This window comes from Schistocerca piceifrons, chromosome 2 (assembly GCF_021461385.2).
Source record: "Schistocerca piceifrons isolate TAMUIC-IGC-003096 chromosome 2, iqSchPice1.1, whole genome shotgun sequence".
Classification (NCBI taxonomy): Eukaryota; Metazoa; Arthropoda; class Insecta; order Orthoptera; family Acrididae; genus Schistocerca; species Schistocerca piceifrons.
Genome location: NC_060139.1, coordinates 629327132 through 629347720, shown reverse-complemented (window position 1 = coordinate 629347720; position 20589 = coordinate 629327132). Strand labels below are relative to the sequence as shown.

Below are 20589 nucleotides of genomic sequence, written 5' to 3'. Positions count from 1 at the left end.
CATCTCTTGCATTGTTATTTTTCATGTTTCTTCCCTTTCATTTTCTCTTACCTCTTATGTTCTTCTCCTGTTATTGTAGATGTCTTGAGACCCGGTTTGAGTTGGTATTGAGCATATCTTCAAAATATTCTGCCAATCTCTGCAATATTTTTTGTTTACCTCTGATTGTCTTGCCATTTCTATTTTTGCATTCGTTTTCTGTGCATTTTTTCTCTTTCCTATTGCATGAGAGAAGTTTGTTTCATTGTATTCCTTTAGTTCTTCTGTCTCCTGAAATTTTGCTTTCAGCCATTCGCTTTTCATACATATTCTATCAGCATTAGACCTTAGTTACTTACACATGGCCACATTTCTTCTTGTCTTTCTCTCTCTCTCTCTCTCTCTCTCTCTCTCTCTCTCTCTCCATCTCTTTCATCTCTTTTTGGACCTGCTCTGTCTGTCTGGATGTCTCATTGTTTTCTTGCTGGCTGCAGGACATCTTTAATTTTTATTTCATATGCTTTTACATTTCCAGGATCATTCTTTTTTTTTTTTCAAATTGCCTTTTTTCCCATTCCAGTTTTATGCGTTACTGCCAGCTTCTCTCTCACTAAGACTTTATAGCATAATGGTCTGAATCACACTTTGGACCCCTACAGATCCGTACATCTATGACTGATGTAGCATATCATAGTTCACTACACATGATCTATTGGGTTAACTACTCCATTTACACTTGATTTCCATGTTCCAAGATATATTCTTTTGTGTAGGAAACATGTACTTTTGAGAGTAAATTATTTCTAGCAGCAAACTAATGTGTCTCCATCCTCAATACTTTCTTCATGTAATGTGTATCTCCTTGGTACTCTTCCACTCTCATTTCCCCAAACCTGTGCGTTAAAGTCATCCAAAATTGGCAGTAGATCATAGTTTTGTACTTTACTATATGTATTTTCAAGGTTTTCGTCAAAACTGTTCTTTTATTCCTTCTTCTAATGCTCTTCTGCAACCCCTGTTGGTGCATGTGCTGTTGTTATTGTTATATTCCTGCAGTTCTCTTTTATTCTCAGTCTGCTGAGTATTCTGTTGATAGATTCAAATTCCAAAAGACTTTTCCTAAGCTCTTTTGTTATTATAAATCCTATTGCAAATTTGTGTGTTCTTTCTGGTCTGCTGTACAGTACAGAATACTGAGGCATATCTATCTGCCCTTGCCCTTGCCACCTCACTTCCTGTAATGCCACAATATTGTACTTAAACTTTGTAAGCTCTTCAGTTATTTCTTTCATTTTTTTCAGGTTTCAATATTGTTTGTATATGCCAAGATACTATTGCCAAATCTTTCTTCCTTTTTCTCTGCCAAAATCATGTTCTGTGTATCCCATCTATTATCTGAGGCCCTTGTGGGTCCTCAGTATCACGTTTTTATTGTGCAAGGTTATTGACACCGTACCCAACTCCCACCCTAGAGGACATGGATCTTTTTAGGGTTTACTCTCCAAGGAAGAGGGTGGCTTCCCTACACCTTTTTGAGCCCTCCCTGTCCTATATTGTAGGACACACCTTGTCTGGCTCCTCTGTCAAGACAACTCCAGCTTGGGTGGGGCTATATATGCTACCACCGGCACAGCCCTTGACTTCATCAGTGTGTGCAAACCCTCCTGCCTATCACTGAAGGTGCCTTCGATAAGGCGCCTTTGGGAGGGACGAGATGCCAGTTAGATGTGGACCTCTCAACATTCATACCTCCTGAGAGCATTTGTTTGTTATATGAAACTGATATTCAGTTACCTAACATTGTTCCCTGAACTTTAATCATAACTCTGTGCAGTGGCCAGAAAACAAAATTACTGCCATGCCAAAGAAGTTGTCTGCTAGTTGATACTTAGTTCTACCTGTACAAATCTGGGGTGGGTCATTAGTGATTTATTAAAACAGGTGATTCAGTAATATTCATTCTTTTCAGGTCTGCCTGTCTGAGGCTATCTTGTCAGTCTGGTAATATCCTGCATACTAGACGGAATAATTTTGCCATGGTATGTTCTCCCAAGGATCATAATAAGTCTAAGGGGAATCTCATCTGCTCTTTGTGGCTTGTGTGGACTTGAAACTTTCAGTGCTCTGTCAAATTATCCTTGCAGTTTTCTATAATATTGTCTTTTTAATTTCCCTTGTGAAGCCATTCTATACAATCCTTCTGCCTTCCAGCATTCCCTTCTTTGCTTAGTACTGAAATGCTATCTCAGTTCATGATGCCATACAGCTGCTTCTTTTTTACCTGAATATTTCTTCAAGTTTTCAGTAAGTGACATCTCTGTTGACCAGTCATGCATGCTTTTCCAACTTTTCATGTCTTCTCTACTTTGCAATTTTATATTTTCTGTCAGTCTCATTTTTAAACTACTGGATTCCCTTTTGCCAGCTTTATTGTTATATTTTCGTCTTTCAGGTATTAAATTATATATATCGTTTCCTTCGAGGAGCTCTACTGGGCATAGTCTTTTTGGCTGTATGATTGTCTATTGCTGCCAATATTTTTCTTTCTCAAAAGTACTCAGTTGCATTCTGTTGTTGTTCTCGTTTTTTAGGTTTGCCAGTTGTTGCCTAATGCTCCCTTGGAAACACTCAGCATTTTCAATTTATTCAGGCCCCTTCTCCTTAATTCCCTTGTTTCATGTAATTTCTTCAGTTTTAATCTGCAGTTCATAATGATTAATTCTGGGTGGGACTTACATCTGCACCTGAAAATGTTTTGCATTTAAAAATCTCATTTCAAAATCCCTGTCTGATCAGTGTATTAACCTGTCTGAAAAATTTCTGTGTGTCAATGTCTCTTCCACTTCTACAAAATTCTACAATGGCTCTCAAACCGCATTTCAGAAGTTATTAAATTGTGATTCCCCCTACCCTCCTGGTCCATATTTTCTTATTCTTCCCTTCACTTCCTTTTCCTATAGTTATACACAAATCCGCTGTCACAGTTAAGTTTTCATCTCCAGCGATGATCTGAATAATTTTCTGTATCTCATCGTATATGCTTTCAATCTCTTTAGCATCTACAAAGCTAGTGGGCATGGTAACTTTTACTGCAGAAGTAGGAATAGGGTTTATGCCCCTTTTGGCTATATGGTCATAGTAGATCACAAGCATTCCTATTGTCTTACTGATTATTAGACCTACTTTTGTATTACACCCAGTCTGGTTTTGTTTTGAAAACCCTTAGCCTCCTGATCAGAAGTCCTTTTCTCTTGCCACTGCATTGCACAGTGGGGAAGTAGATTACAAAACAGACAGAACTGAATAGATATTTTAACTTAATGTTGTCCTTTTTGAAACATGATTGTTGTCATACTGTCCTACATTATACAGTTACATAGTTACTTTGATTGTATTGATCTAATATAAGAATGCTAATAAAGGTCACAAACATTATTTTGTTAATTTGTTTATCATCCAGCCCCCCTAGAGATTCAAAATAAAGCCCCATTTATTGTATGCCACAATGTACCAGTAAGAAATACTTCTACTGCAATTCTGTTCCAAAAACAGATGCACAAAAATTGTGTTGCAGGCCAGTTTTGTTGTGCTCTCTTCAAATATTAATGATATTACAATGTCTCTGTACTAGCACAAATGTTGTCCACATCTACACAGCACTGCTGCTTGGAAAGAATTACTACGAATCAGGCTGTTGTAATAGTGCTTCTCTATGGCCCATTGTTGGTGATCTTTCTTCTTTCTTTTCACCCTCTTTGGGGTACTCTGGATCAATCATTTCTTTGTGCGTTGTTCTTTTCTTAGGGCCCAGTATTTCTTCATTCTTTCTGATCTTCTCCTCTCTTCTTTTGAGATGAAGGATTTGGACTTTTGTGTGGATTTGTCTTGGAACCTTATGTTTTCATCTTTAGTAATTAATTTAGCAGTTCGATCAATAAGTGAATTTTCTGAAATATTTAATTCCACTAGGTCTTTCTCAGTTTCTTTAAACCAGTTGGGCTTCGTTTTTCGGTTACGGAAGAAGTCGAAGATTTGTTTAGTTAATCTGTTGGAATTGTGATCATTGTTATGTTTTTTAATTTTTTCAACAGCTGAATGTTATTTGACCTTCTCATATACCTACCGTTGATAGCTGGCCATACTCCATGTTAATGAATAATTAATAATGAAATATAAAATTAAATAATATCATGTATTTCAGCATCTGCAAAGCTAGTGAACATAAAAACTTTAACTGCTGAGGTAGGAATAGGGTTTATGTCCCTTGGCTATGCTGAAATAGTTGTCTGCCATTACAAACTGAACATGTGTCACAATTACAGGATATTAGAGCAGCATTCTACTCAAAGAATTCACAATTAGAGAATTAACAAAAATAAAAAGATACAGAATTAAAAGCATGATGAGAGAAAAATTTTAGAAGAACTGTTTGCTTTATGCATTAAATTTAAAATTTGCACTTTGGTTAGGCATTTATTTTCTGTAAATGATAGTTTCGTATCACTACTAATGGCAAAAACAAATGCAGATTGATGGTGAACTATTCAGATGAAATAGTACTGAATAAACACTAAATGGATATATATTTTTAAATTGTCTGGCAACATTTTGTTGTGTGTTTTAGATTAAAGACTGAGGTACTGGCTTCACATATTTGCTTTTGACAACATATTGCATAATACGTAATTATAATGTGTAAATATTGATATGGTTAGACAAAAGGGATGTACATAAAACAACTGTTAGGAAGTGAATCAAAATTCTAAATATTGTCTTTGTAAAAGCTATAAAATTTAAATAAATTCACAATTTAAGATAGCTATGCATGAAATTTACTTAAAATTGAGACAGGAGAGGTTGTGAAATCTCATTTGCATTGAAACATTTAGTTGAGCTGAGAAACTGCTCAGGCGGTATATACTTTTCCCATAATGTTTACCAGTTTGAACAAATTATCTCTCATAGTATTATTGGTGTCAGTTAATTCATTTTGCAGTTGTAGTTGCCAAGAAAAACTGTATTAACATATAAAACATTTGACATGAATATATTCAAGTCATGTTATATGTAAAATTTGTAGGTTTATCGAGGACCAGAAACAAAATTGCAGCTGAATGACCTCGAGCCTGGTACAGATTACTGTGTAAGAGTTTGTCCAGTGAGGCAGGCAAATTCAGGAGATCTTCCAGGGCCATATTCGCCCCCTGGGACATTTTCAACAGTTGCACCTGAACCTGTAGCTTCCCAGACGCCAAAGTCTTCATCTTTACAGGTATTTAAAGATGTCTCCTAGTTATGTATTGTAAGTGTCTGAAAGATTGAAGAGAATGATTAAAATTTGCAGGATAATCTTCAGTTTCTTTGCATTGCTTGAAAAATGTTAATTTTGGAACAATCTTTCCTTTTTTGATATAACTGTCCTTAGCTATATGTTTAATATCTGCGCATAGGACATATATCCTGCACAATTGTCCATAGTGACTGAGTCTCCTGCACTTAGGTAGGCAGCCTATGAAGAGTCGTTTTTTTAAGTCCATATATTTGCAAGTGTTACTCATGTAGTGTTACAAAAAAGTGACTGACATTAACTTTCAGTACAGGGAGTTCTGATGCTGCCCTGTGAGGCAAAAGCATCCTGAGATGCCCCCAGCTTGCCCATGGGCAGGTGCAGGTAGGCTAGGTTACCCACCAGACAGCTACCCACCAGACAGCCCTATTGCACGTGTTCTGCACATTCACCAACAACTTGTAGACCTCTGCCAGCAGTGTCTGTGCCAGGGCAGTATGGTTGTATAGGTTATGTCCCAGTTTTCTGATTACTAGTGCATCAGCTGATTGCCCACCTGTGCCTTTAGGTACCTCACTGCCTGCAGACAGACACTCGTTTTGTACGATCCTGCTCTAATATTTGGGCTGAAGTAGTAGTAGTAGTAGTAGTAGTAGTAGTAGTAAAGTCACCCAGTAAAACTGGCTTCAGTGTGGTTAAAGCAACACTTTGGCTACTATTTTTGCTAAGACAAATCCATGTATTGTGGAGTCTTTATGGGTAAAGTACATTAGGTTATGTAATCCTTGCTGCTGCTGCTCCTGCTCCTGCTCCTGCTTCTGAATACAAGGTGGCCACAAAACCAAGGAAACAGAATTATCAGAATTTCATGCAACCAGGAAATAATTTTCTTGTGACCCCCCCCCCCCCCACACACACACTTTTTTTTTAATAAAGAAAAAAAAACTGCATGGAGGGTTTTTTTTGTGCCAGCACGATCTTCATAATGTAGCATGCATACCATCTGTTGACTACAGATGAAAAATTACTAAGCATTTGGGATAATGTCTATGCTTGTTGTCCTGTGGTATAGACTCTGGAAACTTTGAGTCATGGAGTGTACTATTCATGTATAGCAGAGTTCTCCAACTAATACAGGTCCCTGCTTTATTTTTTATGCACAGTACATTGGTTCAGGATTCAAAATTTTAGTACATGCTGTACGTTTACAAGCTGCTGTGAGGCTTCTGGACTGTATAGACCTGGTAGTTTACTTTCGTATTTTATGTTACAAATATGTAAAATTTCTGAGAAGGACCGTATCTATAATGCACTTTTGAAAATCTTTATTATTTTCATGTGTCATTATACCATGGTTTATATTGTCAGGTAGATATTGTAAAAGTAAAAATATCTAATAATATAATATTAATATAATATATTAATTACATGGTATTGCACTGAGCATAACAGCACACTTTCAAAGCTATTGGTTGACTGATCCGGATTTGAAGTTTTGGATAGAAGAAGTTAGAAAAGAGCGCAAAATGCAAGCATTGCAATGTACATTTTCTTTAAGTAATATGTTTATAACAGCTGTCAAGAATCATGCTGAAGAATTAAAACATACTACCAAAGTTAAAATCTACAAAAGTATCACTCCTCCTCTTCAAAGTTTTTTAACTCGCAGTCAACATATCACTAATGAGACAATGAAAAATGATTTGTCAGAAAAATTAACCATTTATCAATCAGTGCCAGATCAAAAAGTGAACCACAAATTCTGAACTTACAAAATACTGTTAGTATACTCAGGTACTGATGACTTAAAAGTTAGTGCACTCAACTGGAAGTGACGTATTGTTATTTTAAAAAATGTTCAACAACAGTGAAATAGCCAGAAGAGTGGAACTGCAGTGAAATAAAATTGTGTACTCATTTCTGTATGGAATCGCTCTGTTATAAAAATAGATTGAGGGAATCTATTACAACTTACAAACATTTTGTTATAGGATTTGATGAGTCACTTAGTAAAGTTTGTCAAGAAATCAAATTGATGTAAATGTCAGATTTTGGAGCAATGAAAGAAATGAAAATCTACTTTTCTTCATCATACAAGAGCTTATCATTTTCCTCTGTCACTCATGAAAATGCCTTAAGAAATTTTACAAATCTGAATAGATGGACCAAATGTTAATCATAAAATTTTCAAAGATCTGAAATCTGAGTTGCAGTCTACTAAAGAAGTCAATGATCCAGTGATACTTAATACGGGCAGTTGCAGTCTTCATATCTCACATGGTGCATTTAAATGTGGAACTGGAATATTGTTTAATTTTTTAGGTCAATTATCATATGTTTAAAGATGTACTGACTTGTCGTGCTTAAGTAACAGAGTATTCAGGATCAAAACGTTATCCTGAGAAATTTTGTGCAGTCCATTCGGTAGAAAATGGAAGTGCTGCTGCTTATGCTGTTGAAATTATTTGGAATTGTTAAAAAAATGGCGGAGAGATTACAGCATGATAAAAAAGAACTGACTTGCACCATCTACATAATTGCAACAGGGCTGTTTCAGATCCTTTTCTGCCAGCAAAATTACAATTGTTTGTCATCAGCAGCCAAGTCACAACCATTACTACCGTTTCTGCACAGCTCTTTAGTGACAGTTGTTTAAAATATAATGTGAAGATTTAGCAAACCAGATGTACCGAACTCTGTTGACTCCTTATCAGGTACAGACGAAGATTTGATACTAACAAAGTTTATCAAAGAATTAAAAAGTAGTAGAAAAGTCACCAATCTTATGATTTTTTACAACTAAGAAAAAATCCTGCAACTGCTTTCATACCTTTTATAGAAAAATTTGTTGGCAGCATCACTCTTGAGACTGAAAATTCTACTCACTATTTTGAATGGAAATAGTTGGATAAGTGGTATGCGGCTGATGAAATTACGCAAGATTTCAACAGTTTATGTTCTCAACCTTCAGCACAACTACTTTTAAAAAATAATTCACTAGCCTACAAATGCCTGGATCATAGATCGTGTTTGGAATGAATTTATTCTTATGCACACCAATCCATAATCATTAGTAAAACTGTTAAAGATAGATATGATTTTATCTTGTGGCAGTGCTAGTATTGAAAGAGGTTTTTCAGTCATTTCTGAATGCTGTTGAGAATATGAGAAATGAAACTTTAATTGCTCAGTGATTAATATGTGACTCCGCCCTAAATGAAACAAATGGAGATGTTGTAATTCTTGATGTTCCAAAATCTTTAATTCATTATTCTTGGAGCTTGCATTCAGCATTGTCAGAAGAAACTGAACATCAGAAAAAGGAAGCTGCAATAACTGAGACAGAAGATTTGAAAAGCAAACATGTAGCAAATGGAAAAAAAACATTTGAGGTAAAAAAAATGAAAGCTAAACTGTTAGATAAGATTCAAGTTATTGATGAGCAATGTAAAAATCTTCATAAGCTGATCTATCAAGTATTAGAATTTTAATTTGTACTAGTTCATACTAAGAGTCATTAGCTTATATGTGTGTAGCTCATTTTAAATTATGTACATTTTATAAGTACTGTAATGAATAAAATAAAAAATAAACTTTAAATAAACATAGTTAAACATATATTTTTAATTGTTGTGAATTTTGTAGCAGATTTAATTATTGAAAGTTGAAAACATTTAAAACTTTGTCTTTATAATATGCATACAATTTCAAAATCAGGGAACATCATTACCAACTTTACTCTTTGTGGCCACCCTGGAATAGTAGCGTCTCTTAAAATCTATTATGGTAACACTGTAAACTTTCCAGAGGCTGACTGAACAGTTGGGTACATCATGGGGAAGTTCTGCAAGATTATCTTTGCAGATGACTAGTTCCGTTATTCCTTTACAAAATCTTAGACATGGCTGCGGTTCAACATCTGTATAAATTTGAAGAGTCTGAAAAAATCAACCAAACAGTTGCAAACAAAAGGTTTATGTAGCCCCTGACCTAGGATTTGATATTTATAAAAATATCTTCTTCAGGAGTGGGCCTTGTTACATCACACTGTGGTAAATTTCATTAGCTTTACAATATAACAATCATATAATCGAAGACATAATATTACTATTTGGATGGGTCCTTGATGGCCTATATGTGGAACTTGTTACCAGAAGATACCACATCCAACAGAGCAAATTTTTGAGTAGATCAGAAAAATTCCCTGTAGTCACAATAATACTCATGTGAAAACTATAGTTTATATACAGTTTGTCTGGTACGCACTAATATGTCTTTGAGAAAAATTTAATGTATGCTACATTATTATTGTATATTTATTAGGACATTAATTGGTACCTTTTGTCATAAAAAGTGCTTTAAAAGTGTACAAATTTTATGACTTTAGAGGAAATGTTTAGCAGTCGAACATTAATTCTCTGCTGACGTAGAATGGGATTTAGTTAAATTTATTCAAAATTATTTTGTTTGAGTTGTTAAGAGATACTATGTGATTATACATATAGGAACCCATTTTTCCTAGTGTTACTGATATTTGGTTCAAAACATCAGTCACCATAACTAATGATTATGATACCACATTTTTGTAAAAAGGGATCTGGCTCAGGTTTGATGCAGCACTCCATGCTACTCTATCCTCTGCAAGCCTCTTCATCCCTGAATAACTACTGTAACCTACATCCTTCTGAATCTACTTAGTGTATTCATCTCTTGGTCTCCCTCTACCATATTTTTCCCTCCATGCTTCCTCCAATGCTAAACTGGTGCTTGATGCCTCAAAATGTGTCCTACCAATTGATTCCTTCTTCTAGTCAAGTTGTGCCACTAATTCCTCTTCTACCCAATTCTATTCAATACCTCCTCATTAGTTGCGTGATCTACTCAGCATTCTTCTGTAGCACCACGTTTCGAAAGCTTCTATTCTCTTTTTGTCTGGATCTTCTATGTTTCACGTCCATACATGGCTACACTCAATACAAACACTTTCAGGAAAGACTTCGTAACACTTAAATCTATACTCAATGTTAAAAAATTTCTCTTTGTCAGAAACGCTTTCCTTGCCATTGCCAGTCTGCATTTTATACCCCCTCTACTTCGACCGTCATTTATCTTGCTCCACAGACAGCAAAATTCATTTACTACTTTAAATGTCTCATTTCCTAATGTAATTCCCTCAGCATCACCTAATGTAATTAGACTACATTCCATTATCCTCATTTTGCTTTTGTTGGTGTTCATCTTACAAAGTCATTTTTCTTTGCTTGTTTACATGACTACTGTTTGGTAAGTCTTTTACTTGAGGCAAAATACAATCACACCTTACCCTCTTTCTGACTGTTATGTTTTGCACACTGATGTTATTGCATATGGTGCATGTATACCAACCAGTGCTGATGTGTAACGAATAGTGAGACATTTAGCTTCATTAATGTTGAAGATTTTTATTTTGGAACTGATATTTGACAGAGTTCTTGCCAATTCACCCAGGAAAAGTCAGAATTGATGGAGTGAAGTGTTTCTAGTGCCTCAAATATACTGTCATATTCCTCTGGGATTATTACAGTTTCAAGTTTTCAGATTTTCTTTTCTGCAGTACCAAAAGATCTGTCTGGAGGTATGTGTGAGTGACCACACACAGAGGAGAACCACTCAGTCTGAAATCCGTTTTGTGATGTAATCACACACAACACAAATAAAATACAGGAATTTTTGTTTTGAGATGCACAACTGTCATAAAACAATGGAATACACTTATTATTATTTGCATCACAGTATGGTTTTAAGACTGACTTTAAAAAATGCCACAGACATGAACTACTTTCCTTTGGATCCCTACCACCTTCACTGTCAACCCACCTGTAAAAATGTGTTGTGTTTGGAGAAATAATTTTGCTCTCCTAAAAAAAGTTCACTGTTACACTGTGATCTGGAAATTAACCAAGGTTTTGAAAAACAGCTTTTGCTTTTGGTTTATGGACAAGTCTATCCACAAGAAGCTGTTCCTTGAAATCTTCATCAGTACCAGCTTTAAAGCGAACCTTTAATGATAGGCAGTCATTGCAGGTGTCTTGTTTTAAGTGGGTAAAGCCAGGATCGAATTTGGTGACAAAAATCTGAAGAAAATCAAAAACGGTAATTAGAAACTGTCTTTTAGTATGCAGTGATCGTAATAGAAATTTTAGACATACCATGAATCTAACTTTTAACTGTCAGCTCATCATATCATATATCTACTAAATAATTAACTTATTGCACACTTTCTAATACATTGCATAAGTATATTACCTTGAATTTGGGCTCCCCCCCCCCCCCCCTTCCCAAATTCTGTTCTCTGTGTTTAAACCTTGTTATGTGAGCTGTAATTTCAGCATGTAGTTTCTTCATATCACAACCAGACCTTGCACCACCATTTGTTTCAGAAACTACTGCTCCATTTCTCATCAGCTGCATGCTCATATTTCCTTCTCCCAACATTAAAAATGCTTAGGAATGTATATCTATAAACAAGAACCTTCCCCTGAAGAACAGTTGGTACGCTTCAGCTTATAGTTTTATTTTTGCTTGCATTCTTTCGTACCTTAATTGGGCCTTTTTCTTTTGGATAATTCAGATCAATATACCCCCATTATAATGTTTCTCCATCTCACAGCATATGTATTGTTCCAGTATCTGTTATTTTCAGCTTTCATGTTATCTTCTGATAAGCATAATGCTTTGCAATAATTATCATTGTGTTTACATGTGATTTGAGCTTTTGCACTTGCAGCAGCATAATATTTCATGTTTTAAAACACTCCACTTTCGCATATTTAGAGATCTTTTAATTTCCTTGGCTTTTCTATAAATTCAGGCACATCCCCATATTCATAAGATATCAGAATTCATTTTAAGTGTTCACAATAAACAAACACAACAGAAAACACAAGAATATTATATGAAATAACACAAACAAACTGAAGGCAGCCATTACTCAAACTGTAATCACTTGATTGCACACTCTCTATATTGGCCCACTGCGTTTGTAATGTCGCAGCACTCAGCCAGACCATTGCAAGAGAAGTTGATACTTCTTGCTATGAAAGTTGAAAGGGATTTGGTATGTTTTGGTTTAAAAAGTGGGATTTGATGACCTATGCATAAGAGATTCGGTACTATTTGCAAGGAAATATTTACATGTTAGATCCACCAAGCCGTTAGGTAGGGGCTGTCATCTCTGTTTTGGATTTGGTACCTTTTGGAAACAATCTCCACAAATGGTGTTAAGGGATATTAATTTGAAATGGAAGTCCTAAAGGAAATAAAGCAATTGTATCTGGAATGACAAAAATTTGTTTATAGAAGGTGTACTGAACAGCAAGTAGATTCATAAATACATTATTAGTGATAAAGCTTAGTAATATAACTTGTATTCTTCATCAGAGCATACTTACCAAAGTGACTAGAGAGAATTTTTAAAAGTAAGTCATATTACTGAATTTTTAAAAGTAAGTTATATTATTATAATAATGTATAATTAATTGTCATTCCTTGTTTTTCTAGGTGTCTGAGAGAAAGGCTCTAACAGATCAACAGTGGGCAATGATAATATTGTGTGGATTTGGATTCTTCTCAGTGTTAGTTGCTGTGATAATGCAACAAGCAATTCATTGGAGCAAAGACCATACTTGAATCTAACCGGTCCAGAACGATGTAGGTTGTAATAATGCACCATTAATTACAATGAGTTGTATTGGTGTTGTATTTACTTCCTCATATTCCACAAAATGTGATCAGAAATTTTCACCTATTTTCCTCATGGACCATTTTTATATCATAAAACTGCTTTCCAACCAGAGCTTTTGCATGACAAACAGAGGGATGCAGAACAATGTATGTTGCATACTCACTTGGACAGAATGACTGTGAGAAACTACTTTTAAATTGAAGTAACGAACTATATACATGTACATATAATCCTTTTGTTTTCTTATGTGCATTTCATATTTATTTGACAGATTAAGGTGCAGTATATATTATACTATAATTGAGGTGAATATTTGTTCAGCTAATACCAGTGTCATTTCTTTCGTCAATGTCCTCATGCTGCTGCTTTTGCCCGTTACTGCTGGCTTCAGGCGTCTTCTCCTCTTCAGTTATCAGAATTTTCTGTTGTGATGTGTTAAATTGTCTTCTTAGGTCTGTTAGTAGTATGGTGCATGATATTTAGTGATACGTTGTTTAACCATAGTCCTGCCACTGCAATGACTGATGGTATTCCGTAAAACTGCGTAAGCTCTTCAATGATTTTATATTATTTCTGATTAATTTTAGAGAGGGTGGCAGACTGATACTATTTTACTGTAAAGTACTACTGGTTATGAAGTTGCTATCACTGTAACTTCAAATACTTGTTGTAACATTCTTTTGATTTGAAACTGGTCATCAGCATTCAGTTATGTTACAACTTTTGGTGAACAATTGTCATATGGCTGAGTGATTGTCTTTTTTTTTATAATGTGCCTGAAAGATTACAGCAAAATATTTTTACAGTGATTGTAAGATCGTGAAACATAATTTTTGTATTTATTGTAAGGAAGCTTTGCACTAAAATTATTGATCCTGAGTTTTTAGTAACTTTCAACAACACTGAATTTCAATACTTTCTGTGAAACTTTTATCTGGTTATGTGTAAAAAAAAGGTTAAAAATGCTTCATATTGTGTTATGTACAAGGGAGTGTACAGTTCATGTCTAAAAGTGTAATTTTGAATACAGACTAGCACCTTTATATATTAGATTGTGTTCTAATTGAGATAACTCACTGAACATGAAAACATGGAAGAATATATTTTCTTAAATATATAGTTTGTCCTCATCACTGTGTTAATAAACTACATATAGATCTTTGTGGCTTGTATCCTGTATAAACTACTAACATTTGTGTATAAATTTAATCTTGTATCTTTCTGGTAGTATTGTTACCTCTCCACTGCGCATTGTTTGTTGTAGTTATGTATGTTGTGATGGAAGAAATGCATTCCAAGAATCAGATATGTCTAGCGTTGTAAAATAATCTCTCAGTTAATTGTTCTCTTGGATGTATCTTGAAACAAAGAAGAATTTTTTTCAATCGTAGTGCTACATCAGACAGACAATTTACAAACTTAACATTATGGAATGTCAAAAATTATCCCTTAAGTTTCCCTGTGTTTGTCATGTTAAATCTACTTCCGTATCATTAAGATGAAAAAGACATGGCCCTAATGCATTTTATTAAACTAATTGAAACTGTCTTTATCTATGGACATAATTTTTGCCACCTGTTTATGTATTCAGTTAATGTGAATTGCCTGTACGTTTGTGATGTTGGAGACGGGCTTGCATTAATGAAGTATTCTGATGTGTTTCAGGTAAACACAGATGGCAAGTAATGTTTGTGGTGCTAATATTGTTGCTATTATGACAAGTTTATAGTGAAGTTTACTTATTAGCAATGAAAATATTTAAAGGTTAATGGGATTGCAGATGTATTTTTTATCATATAAACTTTATACAGCCTCTTTTGTGAGTTGGGTTGGGAGGGGGGTAATATTGAACCAAATGTGTTGTGTATGTGTCTTGACAGTGATTTAATTGTAAATTGTGTATGAATTTTGTAAATTTGCTTGCTGCCTTATTTCCATATGTGCAGGACATTGCACAAATGTTGTTTGAGTCAGTGTGGTAGGAGTATGTTTAAGTCAGTGTAATAAAAGATTTCTCAGCATAGTTCATATTGAGCTTTGCACAAAAGTATTGATGTGCAATTAAGTTACCTACAGATTTGGTGCCGTTATAGATGTGGTTGTTGGAAGACTGCATAATAATTGTGGCTAATATATATGTGCATCATATATTTGTATATAATATGAAATGAAGAAATATATATATATATATATGTATACACACTTGCATAAGAATTTATATACATATACATGCGAAAACAGCAGTTATGAAGGTATTAAATTATTTCACTCAGATTTGCAGCCAAGTATTACATTAAGAGATGATTTATTATTTGTGTATAAATAGTTTAGTAAATATGTAACATGTTTATTGGTTGGAAAGCAGCAAATGTTAAACCATAGATAATATTAATCTACTAAAAGTAAAATATATATATATAAATAGCTGTTGAAACAGAACCAAAGTATTTTCGGAGGGAATTTAGTGCTTGTCAGATACATGCACAATTACTTGTTCCCTGCGCAAAATAACAGATTTGGTACTGATGTTTGACGTTACTCAGATTCTATGAGTGCATATAAATATATAAATAAATAAATATATATATATTATACATACAAATATAATATAAAGTGAATATATTTTATGTAAGTGTATCAGTGATACTCTTCTGAACTATAAGTCAATTTTCTGCAGAATAAAATAAGTAAAAAGCCAAAAATTATATTGGGGATAAAATATTTGTCTGTGTCTGCTAAAATGAAATTGTGAAGAAGAAGAAAAAAAATCATCTTTGGGAAATGTATTTTGTATGGTTCATCCAATTTATGGATTAAATATGATGTTGCCTAAACTTTGTATGTCGTGCAACATATCCATAGTTTTCATACCTTTTTATATAAAAAAGACTTTCCTGTTGTATGTACACAGTGAAACATCATGCAAATACCCAAAACTGTTTTGTGTGCAGTAACCCATTTACAAGTGATTGAATTTGGGCAGTGCCTGTCTTTGAGAATTGAATCTGTTTATTGTTGCCAGTCACATTAGGTTGTGTTTCTTGCTGTTTGAAAATATTATTGAATTTTGTTGTATCCCAATCCATAATTAAACAAAATGCTACTTTTTGTTTGTATTTGAATCTCACAGTGTAGAGAGAGAGAGAGAGAGAGAGAGAGAGAGAGATTCCTTTTGATTCCTTGACTATCCTTAGAAAATGCATTAAGACACAACATGTGTTTTAAAAAAGACAATTAACTGCTTGATCTCTGAACAACCTTGCAAACAGAATGCCATACAATCATTTAATTTTGTTTCGCCTGCAATATTACCACAGATACATGCATCAATTTTTCACCTTAAATAGATTTCCCCCCCCCCCTCCCCCCCCCCCCCCCCCCCTCTCCCCCGGTAATACAGGGTTTCTGACTAGAAATCATGTTTGACTATATTAATAACCAATGTGTCACTAGTCATATTTGTTGGCTTTGAAAGTAAAAATTCCTGTCATTTGCAATTACAGCAAGTTATTTCATTTGTCATTATAGAAGGTTATGATGTTGTATCCAATGTCAACTGTGCATCTTTAGTTAAGAGTGAAGCACAAGGAAAGTAAATGAGTCATACTTTTAGTAAAGGCCAAACATTTTGCACTATGAGGAAGTGACAGGCTTTGCACTCAGGTAGGGAAACAGGTTGGATTTCACTGAGCACCAAATACCAGCATTATCTGATATGTACAGTTACACAATTTTGAAACTGATAAGAGAGCTGAGATATGGAATTATTTTTATTGGCAACAGTATGTAGTTATACATACCATCAAAACCCCCAGAAACCACCTCTTAACTGCATACATCTCGCACTTCTTATAGGCTGAAAACTTTTAAGTTCTGGACTGGATGAAACCCTCTGGCAGCAGGATTCTTTACAAATGGCTTAGAAAAAGCTTGTTCTGTGGTGCCAAAGCTGAATGATGGATAATGTTTGTTCTGTTGAAGACTTAGAAAGCCCACATCTCTGGGCTTCATAATATGTTCTACATTTTTGTAACACTTTCTAGATTCCTAGCCCTTTTTGCATAAACCCAGATTTAAGCATGTTGTGGGGCTATTAGACGTTCATATTAAAAAGTCGAGTCATGGAATATATTAGCTGACCATTGGACCATTTACTAACAGGTTGATGTTGGGGCTCCTGAGCCCATCCTTGTAACAGTGAACTGCAACACTCATGCCATGGCAGCACATAAAATGTATCCTAGTCCTAAGGCACCTTTGTACCATACCATTGACTGACTTCCTTTCGAATGAGTTCATTAAAATACTTTTGACTAATTATCAACACCAAAATAATTTCTTCTTTTACAAATGGTGATAACAAAGTTAATTTTTTTGTCATCTTAGGTAACATCAGTTTTTCAGTTTCAACACACTGTAGTGAAGTGTAGGGATGTACATTTTGTTGCTCATTCATCTTCCCCAACTCTATCTTCAGAATTTGCCACCCAAACTAGTTTATTCTGTACAGTGCAAAAAAGGAAGTGACTGTGATGACTTGGAGCAGATGATTGTTTCAATTAAGGTAGGGCCTTCCTACGTGATATTATTTCTCGAGAACAATTTCAAAAGTGTAACTGTGTTCATTTGTATCAGAATCAATAGTGATCAATGTTCTCTGATGCAGAACATTTGGACATGATGCCACAGTGAATAGATGATCACTATTAATAAGCGTAAACTAAATATCAGCCTCAAACTTGTCAACGAACACATGTCAAAACGAATTATTAAAGATACGCCATGTTCAGAGCTCAAGAGGATCCTATAGTCTTATAAAATATAGTTTTGTAGTAGCAGTAGCAGTATGCAGACACGTTCAGTTTGAATTGCTGGTTTGGTTTTGGTTTTTTCCATGTGGATGACTGTAGTGGTGTGAGTATAGGGGAAGTGAATGAGACTCATCAGTGGTTTTGTAGGATATGTAGTAGAGAAAGGAAGGCCCTAGAACAGGAGGAAAAATTGCTGCCCTTCAGGCTGAGTTAGAAAAGGCCAGGGGAGATCTTGACAGGTGAAGGAGGGAGAGTGATAGAAGTGGGAAGTGGCAACAGGAGGAACAGGCCTAGAACTTTGTCTGACAGCTTCATGGTGAATGTGGAAAATAGATTTGACCTGTTGCTTCAGTTAGAAGCTGGTGAGCCTCAAGCAGTTGCAGGTGTAGACAGGGCACAACAAACTTCCAGTAGCAAATTCAAGTCAGAATGTGGGAAATCAGTAAAGAGAAAGAAAGTGTTGTTGGGTAGTTCCCATGGAAGAGGTGTTGGCCAACTTTTACAGGATGAATTAGGATCAGAATACCAGGTCACCATTTTTTTTAAACCTAGTGCTGGTCTGGAGCAGGTGACAGAGGATTTAGGATCACTTTGCAAAGATTTCACTGAGGAAGACACCGTGGTTATAGTGGGTGACCAGAGATTTTGGGTACAGTGTAGAGTGTGACCCGGCAAAGATTGCATCACCATCGAAGCATACCAGTATTGAGTTTGTATCTGTTCTTGGGTGCCATGACTGACCTCATTTGAACTCTTCCTTCAAGAGAGTTAATTTGGAATTGGAACGGCTGCTTATGTCGGGTGCAGGGTCACACATTGGTTTGGTTCCTGTTGATTCTCTCAATAGGTGGAATTATAATAGGCATGACCTTCACCTCATCAGGAAAGGGAGGGGTAAACTGGCTGGAAAAATAGCAGTAAAGTTAAAGGGAGGAGGCACTGTCATGAGTGATAAAATACCAGTGGTTATAGGGTTCAGAAGAGACTACTTTTTTAGAGTAGAAAGGACAGAAAGAAACCTAGTTTTAAGAGAGATTAGGATTGAGACAAACCTTCAGTTCGAGAAAGAAACCAAAAAACGTAATTCTAGCTTATTACATCATCATAAACAGCTGTTGGGTAAGAATTTTCAACAATCGGCAGAAATTTCAACTCTACCCAATTTTAACTCAATGTGAAATGTCAGCTATCTTTATTGCATCAAAATATTCGAGGACTGAGAAATAAAATTAATGAATTAATTATCTGCATAGATGAATTAGAGTCTTCAAACCCAGCTGACATAATCTGCCTCTGAACATCATGTGACCACTGGTACAGAACTTTTAAGTGTTACAGGATTTAGTTTAGCATCTCACTTTTGTAGAGCAGAAATGGAAAAAGGAGGAGTTGCCCATCAGGAAGTGTCATAAATTTAAGAACATAAACATTCATAAATTTTGCCTAGAACAGCATATGGAAGCATGTGCAACAGAAGTAGAATTTCACACTTAGTGTGTATCAAGCTCCTGCAGGTAACTTTAATCTGTTCATAAACCAGCTTGAAGCTGTACTGACCCATTTAACAACCAAAAGCAAACAAATAGTGGTTGCTGGTGACTTCAATGTAGATTTCATCAAAGACTCTCCCAATATGAACTTATTTGAGTCAGTAACACTGTCATTCAACTTAATTCCCACTGCAAAGTTCCCCACTAGGGTAGCCAATTACTCACAAACACCCATTGATAATATATTTATTGAAAAGTCCAATGAACAAAATTGTATTACAAAACCAATAGTCAATGGCCTCTCAGACCATGACATGCAGTTCCTTCTGTTAAATGTTAATATTGAACAGGATATAAAATATGTTAAATCTGAGCTCAAGAGAGTAATCAATAAGCCAAAAATTGATTGTTTTTGGACACTCCTCAGAGACATTCACTGGAGCGATGTTTACAGTGCTCATGGCATGAATGAAAAATACAACACTTTTGCTAATAAAGTGCTTACCTTATTTGAACACTGTTTTCCCCCAAAACTAACCAAGGTTAGAGCAAAGTCTACAAAGAGGCCATAGATTACTCAAGGAATAGGTGTATCTTGTAAAACAAAGAGAAAACTGTGTCAATTCGAAACAGTTCTGATGTTGATGCTATAGCACGTTACAAGAAATACTTCAAAATATTAGACTGTATAATAAAGACATCAAAGCAAATATATTACAAGGAAAAGATAGCCATATCAGATAGCAAAATAAAGACAATATGGGATATAGTGAAGGAGGAGACTGGTAGAACCAGACATGAAGAGGGACAAACAGCAGAGGGACAAACAGAGTAAATGATAAATTGGTGATATGGGGGACTGATGACCTTCGCTGTTTAGTCCCCCTTAAACATCCCAACAACCACCACATTGGTGATAGACGTGTATAGTGTTGCAGAACTTTTTAACAAACATTTTATAACTGTTACTGAAAAGATGGGGTTGTCAGGTTCTGTAGATGCTGCTATGGAATACCTCAGACCAGACATTTCAAGTAACTTCCATAATATGAATTTCACCCTCACTACCCCAGCAGAAGTAATGTCCACCATAAAATCTTTAAAATCAAAAACATCTAGTGAGTAAGATGAAATATCAACAAATTTAATTAAAGAATGTAATTCTAAGTAACATATTAAGTTATCTGTGTAACCAGTCATTTATCAGTGGAATATTTCCATTAAGAAGAACAAATTGAGAAGTTTTACCTAATCCTCTTAGTTCATTCTTTTTACCCTTCGCAGAAGATGTCGAAGCAC

General features: G+C 35.1%; 1 protein-coding gene across 1 annotated transcript in view; it reads left to right on the top strand.

Annotated features, from left to right (window-relative positions):
- The window catches only part of LOC124777343 (fibronectin type-III domain-containing protein 3A), a 317923-nt gene extending 301826 nt beyond the window's left edge, over positions 1 to 16097 (top strand). Inside the window, exons 19-20 of the mRNA XM_047252707.1 lie at positions 5060 to 5251; positions 12806 to 16097. Of these exons, the coding sequence (XP_047108663.1) occupies positions 5060 to 5251; positions 12806 to 12934 (321 nt within the window). The 3' untranslated portion in view covers positions 12935 to 16097. The remainder of the gene's footprint in view (positions 1 to 5059; positions 5252 to 12805) is intronic.
- Positions 16098 to 20589: the final 4492 nt, after the last annotated feature.